The following is a 12,182-nucleotide window of genomic DNA, read 5'->3' as shown; positions in this document are numbered from 1 at the left end:
TTAAATATTTAATTTATTAATTAATGTATGATTTTTTATTTAATTAATAAAATTCAAATTATTCATCTTTCAATTAAAATAATTAAAAAAATTAATTAAACAGGAAAACAAGACGGTAAAGTTATTAATGTTACATTATCAAGTAGTAGTTATGAATTTTTTGTAAATCAACATGTAGACCAAGTCTTACGTTTTGTCTCTTAATTGAAAGCCCAAGTTGTTATTCTTGTGAACTGAATTTGTACCAAGAATTGTACAAGCATTAAACAGTTAAACTTATTGCTAATAAAGCCATGGTGCCTCCTAGTTGGTGATTATTAGTAGTATTAAACCTCGAGTTCCTGGTTTATTTGAGGATAAGAAGGTGTCATCGTGGGCTGATGTTTGATGGGATTGGGACCAGACCAGGGTCCCAGCTCGGATCCATCAAAGGCTGTCCCAAGGCCTACAAAGCAGGTGGGTGTGGCTCATTATTAAAGTGGCCATGTGGTTCACTCCGGCATTGCTGATTTGCCAACTGTTGATACAGCGAACTCAGAACGTGGTACAGTAGTAACAGAACCACCACTCCACTCTGATTTCTGCCACAGCTCTCCCTCTCTCTCTCTCGTGGCATTTGTTTTATGCCCCAAAAAACAAAGAAAAGAAACGTAAAACACGCCTTCCAATTAGCTTCCAAACTGGCTCTTATATCTTGATATCTCATTTATTGTTACCAGAGTTGATCCCCTGCTTTGCAGCGAGCTTATTGTTTTATAGATTTCGTTCGGTAATAGTAAAATTATTTGTCCAAAAAATTTTTTTATGAAAATATTTTATTAAAAATTTTAATATTTTGTACTATTTGGTGTAAACTATTGAATATATCTTCAAATATTTTGATCATTTTGATCTTGTAAAAAATATTTTCTATCATGATCTAACTTCAATAATTTTTTATTATAGCACCATACAAATATTAACATTAATTAATTATGCAATGCATCTGGAACAATTTTTTTATATTAAAAATATGATATATAAATAATATTTAATTCTTATTTATTTATTTCTCATCATATTGTTATACTAGTTAGTTTGTTAAGTCAATAGGGATGAGCAAAATTAGATTGGACCAATGACCTCGAACTAAATGTGATTTGAATAAAACAGTTCAGTCTAATTGGTCCATTAAGTCTATTGATTCAAAAAGTTTGGTCTAATTGATTTATTTGGTGGATTATTGATTTTAAAATTTTTAGACCAAATTGAGTAAAAGACAAAATTAATACTATATATTATTTTTAAATTTATATACAAATATATATTTATTATTAATTTTCATTTCATGTTTTATAATTATTAATGAATTTTATAAATTTTAATATTGTAATTTGTGAAAAATAAAATAAAATTTTGATCTTTTTGGTCCAAAATTGAACCGACCATATTAATTCGATGTTCGACTGATTTGATCCTCTTTTTTGTTTGATCAATTTTCTAAAAATATTTGATCTATTTGATTTTTAGATATAATTGATTGAATTAACCGAACTGTCCAATTGCTCACCCTTAAAGTCAATAAATTATAATGTAAAAATGAAAAGAAAAAAGATTTTCAAGTGTGAAAATTTATTTTTTATTTTATATAATTTTTTAATTGATCTTAGTTATTCTATATTATATTAAAAATTTTAGTATCTTAGTTAAAATAATTATAATTATTCCTATGAAATAATCGAATAAAATAATTAATAATTCTTTGTTGAGAAAAATAATAATAAATAAAAAGATGAAAACAAAAAAGGAAAATAATGATATTTTGTTATTGTTTGTGCAAATGGGATTATTTGGAATTTAAAAAAGAACTAACAAAATGGACTTCAAGGTATGTATCTTTAGGACTTATTTTACACTCACCACTTGGTGTATGAAAGTGGAATTATGTGAATAGTTTTATAGATACAATAAACCTAATGTTTAACATTTGTTTGCACTTACGATCAGTGGCGAAGGTAGTCTCAGTTTCTAATTTTTTTTATTTATATGGGTATAAAATTATAAATATATAAGTTTGCCACCCTTATTTAATTCAAGTGAATTGGTTTGGCATATTGTTAAGTCATTTATGTTAAATTTTAGAGGCTTGGGTTCAATTCCTTTGAAATCCAAAATTTGAAATTATTTTTCTTTTTTCCTTATAGAGCAAACTCAAATTTTGAAATTATTTTTCTTATTTATCTTTTTTTCTTATAGAGTAATAGATGCATTGTTCAACTAGAAGAGTAAACTCAAATTTTGAAATTAGTTTTCTTTTTTTTCTTTTTTTCTTTTAAAGTAAAATATGCATTGCTTAACTTTGTCTAAAATGTATAATTGTCTAAAGAGTATAATTTTTTACTTTGACTTTTCTCACAATCTGTTGATTCAATTTAAACACTTATATAATATGTACTTTTCTTAAAAACCCTTAATTTTTTTACCGTAACTTTACTAGAATATTTTGTAGTATAGTATAAAATACATTATAGTCCTATGGAGTAAAAGATACATTGTTTAATTACCTGAAGAGTATAATTTTTTACTTTGATTTTTTTTACAATTTGTTGATTTGATTTAAACAATTATACAATATGTTTTACGTTAATATAAAAAACTGAACAAGAATGTGATTAAAATATTAAAAAATTTTCAATAATTTTATTTTACTTTTTCAAATTAAATAAGTATAAAGTGATTGCTATAAACATTAGCACGAATTTAGTTATTAATGGATTTGAAAGTATGAAAGCACATTGAACATAACTTACAATGTCTAATATGAAAATTTAATATTAATTTTTCTTATTATTTTATATCTATTTATATTGATGAATTTGAAAACTTATATTCAAATTGTTAATGAAATTTTAAGTTATAATTTAATTTTATTTTAAAAATGATTAATTTTTTACTCCGAATCGAATCATGGACCTGATCTATGACTTTTTATGATTGTTCTTTAGCCACCCTTCATACAATATCCTGAATTCGCTACTGCTTACAATACTAAACCACTAGACATATTCAAAAATTGTAAAGTTGTTTAACTTTAGAGTCTACTTTTTATAGTAAGTAAATTATACGAAATTTGGATACTTTTAGTACATGAAGGGAACTCAAAGTGTTTTTGTCTTTTATTGAATTTTCATTTAGTTATTCTCACTGCTCAATTTATTTTCCCTGTCATTTCCATGTCTCAAAATAGATACCAATAAGTCCTTTATATAGACTTACACGTGTATTTTCTTTCAAGACACAATCGTTTCATTAAGGCATATTTTTGTTTTAAACATACCTTTACATATTACAAGACATAACCTTTGGATAAAGATAATTTTTCAATAGTTATCTTATAAAAAGACAACCTTTTATAGTAAAAGACAACCTTTCATACTATTAGACAAAATCTTTAAATCACAAGACAAATTTTAATATCATAATCTTTGAGTGGTAGTGTTTTTCAATGGTCTCCTAATTTTTGAATTTAGAGGTATTTTTTTAAATATAACTTTATCAAGAGACATAATTTTTTATATGAAAAACTGCCAACAATCAAATAATCATATTATGTGATATAACTTTTTAATTTTAAAAATGCACTAATTATTATTTTATTGATTTGTGGGATTTGATCTCACAATAAGGATAGGGTAATATTTTCGAAGTGAGATCAATCCCGAAGGGAGGATAAAACATTATTCTTGAAAGTTTTCTCCATTCTAAATGAAGGAAAAGAATAAAAACTTTTTATGGAAAAATTTTTTACCAGGTCAAATCATTGTTATTATAGGTGTTTAAATTTGCAAGTAAAAGTTACATCAAACTATGAAGATAAAATTCTTCTACAGTTTCAAAAAAGTTTTTTGGTTTTTTGTTTTCAAAGTTGGATGCAACTTCTTTTTCTAAATTAAACCACATGTCTGAAAATAACCCACCAAACTTATCCTTTACGAGAAAGAAAATTTGCTAAAGTACCACCACTAATTTGAAAGGGAACACTCAATTTTGCAGTATTTAGTTACATCTAGGTAAAATTAGATTTGGTAATTTTGTACAAGACACAACAACATGACATAGGTTTAAGCAGATTTTAATTTAAGCTAATTTTATTTTGTGTATTAATCGTGTATTTGTATAACCTGTTATTCATTTATTACGTTAATTATATGTTCACGTGTCATGTAAACATGTTTAGTACACGGTTAAGACTCATTTGTTAATTTTTTTTGTTTTGGAAACTTGGATGGGCTTGGTGAGACTTATTTATTGATTTATATAAATATTAATATTTTTATAATGAGTAAAATTTGTTGATATTGAATTTTATTATATATAATATATATTATAATATTTATTAAATTTTGTTGTAAATTTGAATAACAAAATCATATTTTACTTGTACATATTTCAATTTAATTATTTTAATCGCGTTAACCATATAAATTATGTATTAATTGTATTAATTCTGTAAACAAGTCATAAGTCATATAAATTTTAATCGTATTAATTGTATCGTATAAAATTTAAATCAACACGTTAAATAAATGTGTTAGTCATGTTGTGGTACACGTTTCTTAAATATATCCGTATACATGTTTAAAATTTTAACACAATTAATTGATTGTGTTGAGTTTGTGTTTATCTGTATAACTATTAATATTTTATATTTACACGATACGATTAAAATACGAATATACGAATTGCTAGATCTAACTAAAATGATTATAGGAAAAAAGAACATAAAATCATAATCAGCCCATACGTGGACATCCGTTATTTTCCAAAATAAATTATTGGACAAATTTAGCTCATTTGGATTAGAATTACCTTGTGGGGGAGGTAATTGACATTGTCAAAAATTCTTTTATTTTTCCTTGTCAAAATTGAACAACAGTTCCCCCACCCTATGTCATATGGCAGAAAAAGTTTTCTAATTCAAATAATAAATTCCAAAATGTAAATGGTCATATTGACTTCAGTTTTTGACTTGGAGTGGGTGGCTCGTAGCAACCAGACAGTCATGCAGAGCCTGCTTGAGGTTAGGTGCGGTACCCAATTTGGTCAAGGACCAAACCCCAGGCCCAGGGTGCCAAAAATTGTAAAAATGTCGAGGCTGTTACCCGTTTCGTGCAAAAGAGGCCTTTATTTATTATTATTTAACTCAGAATCCGTCTTTTAATTCAATCGGGTCCAATGTGTGGCGAATCGTCCGGCTGAGTACTGATAGGGTGATGATAGCCAAACAAAAGCCTCACGTTTTTTAAATCCAAACTGGAATAAAACTCTCTTATTTCCCAAATCTCATGGCGATTTCTCGATCTCATGGAACGACGCCCAAACTCTGGAGCCAATCCTCTCCGTAAGAGTTCTCTTTTTTTGGCCCTCCCCCGTATATATAAGAGAAAACAGACGAGAATCGAACCCTAACTCAGGCGATTCGACTCGATTATTCCCAAGCTAACGCAACTCACACCAAAGAATATATCCTCTGGCAATGCGACTCTGGTTGTCGACGGTATCCCTCTCGAGAGAGGACTCCTTTTCTTTGGCTAAAATCTTCGCCTTTTTTCAGATTGATTTAAAAAGTACAAGACATGTCCAACGATTCTCATGCCCCTAATTCCAGGGGTCTCCTTTGCAATGCTGGTGCCGGCGCAGCCGCTGGTATGTCGAATACTTCCTTCCCTTTCCCTAAGCCGTTATGTCAATAACTGAATTTCGACCTCTCTTTGCACGTGCAGGTGTTATCGCTGCATCATTCGTTTGTCCTTTAGATGTTATAAAGACAAGATTTCAGGTTCATGGGCTGCCAAAGCTCGGTAACGGAGCCGTTAAAGGTATGCAGATCCGATTTACTTTCTTTTGAGGAAAACAGAAAGATGAGCTGTTTAAAGTTTTTTAATTCTAACTTTTTGTTTAATTATTTGGTCAGGTAGTCTTATAGTAGGTAGCTTAGAACAAATATTTCGGAAGGAAGGCTTGCGTGGCATGTATCGTGGGCTTTCTCCCACTGTGCTCGCTTTACTTCCAAATTGGGCAGTAAGTCGTTCTTTCCCTGTTTCTATTTCTAAGTTGTTCCAATCCCGTTTATAAACTCTCGATGAGTTTTTTAATTTGGATGTTATTATGTAATGGGGAAAGTCAAAGTTTGTTAATTTAATGGTTTGCAAAGACTGTAGTGGATTATTAGTCGGCTTGTGTTGATCATAAAGGTTATATCTTGGTAACAATACCTTGTGTAATTCTGCAAGGATCCAGGAATTTGGGAAAGAAATATGGTTATATGTTTTGATGCTTTGTTTCATGATCAGTTGGATATTTAACTTAAAGAAACAACCCGTTGCATGTTTCAGTTAGTACAAGGTCAGCTCTTATTTATTTGGATCCTTTTCTTGCCCCTACTCCCTGACTTGATATGAAATAAAAATATTTAGGTTCCTCTGCAGTTAAGTTTCCTGAATTTTCCATCCTCAATTACAGCAATGGTAAATTCACATTTTGCATATACACACGAAACAAACTAAGCCCTTTCCTACAACAGGAGTTCTATTGTGCAGTTATGCTGTATTTAGGAATGTAGCCCAAGTATTTCATGAAAAGCAAGGATCTTTTTTTTATGGTTTCTACTCACATTTTCTTCGTTTGTCACCTCCACTGTAAACTATAGCATATATGCCAGATGTAATTGACAGTAAATTTTCGCTTATAATTACCCAAAGTACACAGGGATAGCCCAACACGGATTTAAAATCAGCAATTCCGTTTTATAATCTTTTTTAACTCTGGATAGCATAAAATTTGAGGTGTCCATTTGAATATTTCAAGTAAATTATCCAAACAAGCATTGGCGTTACAGCAGTTGTTTAGTTTAATTGAGTAATTGAGCTAAATTGAAGCTTGTAGAGCAAAATTTTTATATGCTATTGAAGAGTTAGGTGATTTATTCACAAGGTTGAACTACAAATGTAAAAATCTGGCTTCTTTCTCATTGCATACTTTTGATTTGCCATGCAACATAATAATTATTATACTTGCTATTTCCTATCCCAACTATGCATAATTCTGTTCTTCAGAAGTTTAGACTCAATTTTTTTGGATTTTATGATTGAAGTAATTAAAACATGAAGCCTATCTACCTGTTTGTTTAGATTTCCATATAAGGTTTTTGTTATAGCATAGTATTATTCTCTTTGATGCTGATGTGCTTCACTTCCTTAATTATTGAGTAGAAGTCATTTTTATTTTTCTTCTCCCTCTGACTGTCTCTTGTTTTGGTACTTGCTGAATTTGACGCAATCCTTTCCTTTTGCAGGTATACTTTACAATGTATGAGCAGCTCAAAGACTTTCTTTGTTCTAATAGTCAGTTCCTAGCCCATAAGATTCACACTTCTGTTTTGATTTTTTTCTATACTTATCATCTTGCACATTTTCTTTTTAATTTCGGACTTACTATTCCTGGGTTCATGTGTAGATGAGAATCACCATCTCTCGATAGGTGCAAACATGCTAGCTGCATCTGGTGCTGGAGCGGCGACAACCATTTTCACAAATCCTCTTTGGGTTGTGAAGACAAGACTTCAAGTGCGTCTACCAAATTTATACTTTATTATTTTATTATGTAATGACATATGATGAAAGAAATCAAAACTCTTGATAGTGTGGCATATATTAATTTTCTTAGTTATTTTGCCTGTTATTTCATTCCAATTATAATTTGTTAATGGATATAGTAACTTTTGTCCCTATTGTCTTTTTTGTTGCTTTTGATAATTGCCTATGTTCCTCTTGCCAATCAACCCTCAAAAAATGAAAAAGAAACTAGGAAGCCTATACCAGAGGAAAGTAACAACCCTTTAGAAGGAAGACGAGTACAGTTTGGGAAAAAATGATAGAAGAGAGTCAAGAAAAATCAATGCCTGCATTGAAAGGGTGGACGACTGATTAGTGTTATTTAGGCTGTTCGATTTGGCTTTATAGGATTGTTTTATGGTAAATTCTGGTATTTATAATCTAGTGTACATGGTTTGATGTTTTTATTTTAATTGTATTATGCTGCTGTTTAAATACAATAGCTTTAGAGTTGTGGACTTTTTTATGCATTGACATCTGTCCCATTTCTTTTATCTAGACTCAAGGAATGAGAGTGGGAGTGGTTCCTTATAGGAGTACTCTTTCTGCTTTGAGGAGAATAGCTCATGAGGAGGGTATTAGGGGTCTATACAGGTTTTTTTCTCGGTCAATAAGAAATTGATGACTTCTATTTTTTAAAGTTGTTTTTAACTGCTCTGAATTAAGAAATGATGGTGTCTGATATTTTCCATGATGAACAGTGGTCTCGTGCCTGCATTAGCTGGTATCAGTCACGTTGCCATTCAGTTTCCAACATACGAGAAGATCAAATTATACTTAGCTGATAAAGGTTAATAATCTGCTTGTTTTAAGTTTTATATATTCATTGAATATATTTTAACTGAATGGGGTCTTGGCAGATAACACTACAATGGATAAACTCAGTGCACGTGATGTTGCTGTTGCCTCATCAGTTTCCAAAATATTTGCATCCACATTGACTTACCCACATGAGGTATGATGAATGAATGTTTACAACTCGTTTTGGTTAAGTATGTTAAAACCTCTCACGTACTTTAAACTGAAAAAGATTGCATTGCACTTTCAAGGTAAAAAAGAAGAGGGATGTCAGTATCATGTTTTAATTGCCTTAGCCTATGTTTAATAGCTGCATTTATCTCTTTCTTTCTAACTATTGCCTGTTTAATTATGTAAGCTGATGAAAATAAAAAAGGTTATGTTTTATTCTTGCACAATATAGGTGGTACGCTCAAGGCTTCAGGAACAGGGACATCACTCTGAGAAACGTTATTCTGGTGTGGTTGATTGCATTAGGAAAGTATTTCAGCAAGAAGGTGTTGCTGGATTCTACCGTGGGTGTGCAACAAATCTTATCAGGACCACACCTGCAGCTGTTATCACATTCACTAGCTTTGAGATGATTCATCGGTTTCTTGTCAAATATTTTCCCTCCTGATCCACAGCCTCACGCATTGTGAGGGTGCGTCATGCTCAAACAAAGATATAGCACTGTCACCTGGCATATGACCAGGCAGTAATACATCATCTTGGTAGTGATACAGTTTCACAGTTGTTTATGTAGTGTATTCTTCTGGTAGATTTTACCAACATTGATTTGATCCTCATCTCCTCGTGTTTGATCCTGTAAGAAGAAAGCTTCCTGAGGAAGGTGTGGACATGATATACTGACAAATGATAATGACGAAAATAGTACATTGTGAGCTTAAATTAATACATTCTTAAAGCATTGGTAGATAATTACAGTAATTGATCTTTGTTTCAATGTACTTGCTTTGCTGGTTGTCCCTATTTTCATTCTCTCTCTATTCTCAACTTTCAAATTATATAAAACTTAAGTAAAATTGAACGTAGATGGTTGCGGGAAAGGTAAATTGGGTTGTGCAGGTGCAATGGCTGGGGGAGACTGGGCTTGCTGAATCAGTTGGATACAACTTTTTGAATCGGATTCGATCTGAACTTGATTGAGCCCCGTTTGGTCATCTTGTGAAAATGCGATAGCTGGTATCACAAGATTGGGAGTTGGGGCTACAAAATTCTTCCTTGTGCTGTGTGTTTTTTTTTTTGGGATTCCTGAGGGTTTAGGTCCTTCCTTGTTCACGTGGTGAACCTTCAGGCTTAGCCTGCTATGTGTGCTCATACATGCCATGTAGCGAAAATCCTGCTTCTTTTCTCCTTTGGGCTACATCTGGCAGTTCGCCACCGTGCTGACAATCTGAATTGCCTAGGATTGGTGATTGTGTTCCCTTCCAATTGCCTTTAGGTAGGACTCCAGTCCAATTCTGTAGCTTTGGGCTTTTGTTTTGGATTAAATTTAGCTACCCAAGGTCCCAAACTTCCTTTCTATACAAGCACCCCCACAAATGGTATATGGCATTCAATCACGCTAAGCATACCAACACGTTTGCTTTGGGAGCAAGTATATGGCATTTTGGATGGGGATTTGCCAGGATAGGAGTTGTTGGGACAGGGATTTTCCGATAGAACAACACACTTGTAATCTGTTACGAAATCACAAACGAGCTTAACTGTTTTTGGTTATACTGTTTATATGTCTACCCTCCAAGTCCAACAAAGCACAACAGTAAATGCTTGGCTTTTATTAATAAGCTTGTCCCTAGATCATGTGGTCGGAGGATGAGAGTGAGAGTTTCAAGTAGAGATCATAAACTTGAGACAATACCGTAAACTTATCTCCAAAAAAGCCTAGTTTATTTAAGTTAGAGAAATTTGATCAAAATTTGTTTAATCACTCAAAAAATAATATCATTTATTGATCTCTGATAGGATACTTGAATTATTTTTTATAAATATATTTAAATTAAAATAAATAATTTTAAAAATTATAGAATGGATCGTATGCTTTTTAAAATATACTCCACTAAAAAACTTTAGGTCTACATGAGAATGTGCTTGATTAGAAAATTCCTCTTACATCTCCATCACAACGCCAGTTATAAGTGTAGCAAGAAACGAGAAAGTGGGCATAATTTGACAACTCATTAGCCTTATAAAGGGAATCCTAAGAGCTTCATCTTATCATCGGAAGACTATGACAACTTAGAGGCCCCTCAGTGCCTCTCTTGACATTCTTTAAGGGCATTCTTTACACTTATTTTTGGTGGTCAATTATGTTTATATATGAAAAGAATGAAGACGATTCCTTTTATGCATTGGATGTGATTAACAGTTCATAACATCACATTAACACATGGAGGTTGAGTTCAAAAGAAAAAGACATTCCCCAAATCCCAAGTAGAAGGTACTGGAATAAATTAGAAACCCTGATAGCTTCTATAGGACATTTATTTCACATTCCTCCTGCTCAATGGTCTAAGCTTTTATTTCCTTTTATGTCCTCTGTCAGGTTTGTGGGGGATGGGGAGTAGGCTTGGAAACTTTTGAGTCATGGAAGTAGAAAAAATCTCGCCAATAACTTTTCCTCTTTGACATTATTGCGATGTTGTTGCTGAAATAACAACAGAAAAATGTTGCAGCAAGTACCACTACCAGAGTATAATTAGAGGGCACGGAGAGGGGAGGGGAGGGGAGGGAAGGGAATGAGAGAGGACAATAGGACTGCCCTTTCACCTCCCATCATGGTCTTGTTCGATCAAAAAGTATAGGGCCATTAAAAAGATACAGGAGTGCAATGCTCTCATGATTTTTTGAGACTGCTGGCTGCCCCACCCCCACACATTGAGAAAAAAAAGGGGACAACCTGTGAATGCGATGAGCTTTCTGCTCGTTATTTTAATTTTTCTTTCTGCCTTTCCTTCTTCGATTGATTAAGGTGAAACCAAACATTCCAACAACAAGCCACTTCTTCAAAATTTTTAGGCCTTCACCACCACCTACTGCCAAGGTTTGGCCTGTTAACAAACCTCCTTTTCTTGAAAATAAAGTCTTCTTTTCTATCCACCCACCTGAGATTAAGCTTTGCCCTGGAGTTTTAACTGTTATGTGTGTGGTTAGAAATTGGGCTGGCGTTTGCTTTCCAGATGGGATTCGGATCCAAAATTCCCTTCAAAGGACTTTTTAAAATCCAGGCCAGCCAACAACAATAATTATCATGATGATGGATACTTTTTAACTTTTCCAAGATAACATGGGGACTATTTATTCGTTTACTATATGGACATAATCCTTAAATGTGATAATGGGAATACCCTAAAGTTTACCCCTTCTAAAGTAACTGTTATTATTGGGGCTGCAAGTGGCGGTTTTTATAGCTTTCAGGGCAATAGATATTGAAGAAATTAACGAGCCCAGATGGAAAAATTCCACACTTTTTCTGCAGAAGATGATCGTGAGAAAAGAAAAATCTTTCATTTGAATATGGCATGCATTTTTTATCCCTCAGGACCCCATGTGATAATAGAGGGTGCCAAAATCATGTTTGCACTAAGAACACGTGTAATCAAATTTGTGAAGAGGTCCACTACTTGTCTGTGAGGTTCCTTTGATCAAATTTCAATACATGATTCCATATCATCAAACCAGCGGTTTGGAATTTAAGATTTTAAATGAACAGTAATTAGAAACATAATA

At 32.2% G+C, this 12,182-nt stretch overlaps 1 protein-coding gene across 1 annotated transcript; it reads left to right on the top strand.

Annotated features, from left to right (window-relative positions):
* The first annotated feature begins 5,246 nt into the window (after positions 1–5,246).
* On the top strand, positions 5,247–9,238 carry LOC18613629 (nicotinamide adenine dinucleotide transporter 1, chloroplastic). The gene is given in 10 exon segments (XM_007050960.3): positions 5,247–5,685; positions 5,763–5,858; positions 5,954–6,060; positions 7,334–7,382; positions 7,495–7,604; positions 8,152–8,246; positions 8,354–8,442; positions 8,513–8,607; positions 8,854–9,051; positions 9,053–9,238. Coding segments are annotated over 10 exon segments (948 nt in total). The 5' UTR covers positions 5,247–5,615; the 3' UTR covers positions 9,092–9,238.
* Positions 9,239–12,182: the final 2,944 nt, after the last annotated feature.

The sequence above is a fragment of the Theobroma cacao genome, chromosome 1 (genome assembly GCF_053813885.1).
Source record: "Theobroma cacao isolate CCN51 chromosome 1, ASM5381388v1, whole genome shotgun sequence".
Taxonomy (NCBI): domain Eukaryota; kingdom Viridiplantae; phylum Streptophyta; class Magnoliopsida; order Malvales; family Malvaceae; genus Theobroma; species Theobroma cacao.
The sequence above is the reverse complement of the archived record's forward strand: the minus strand, read 5'-3'. Positions and strand labels throughout refer to the sequence as shown.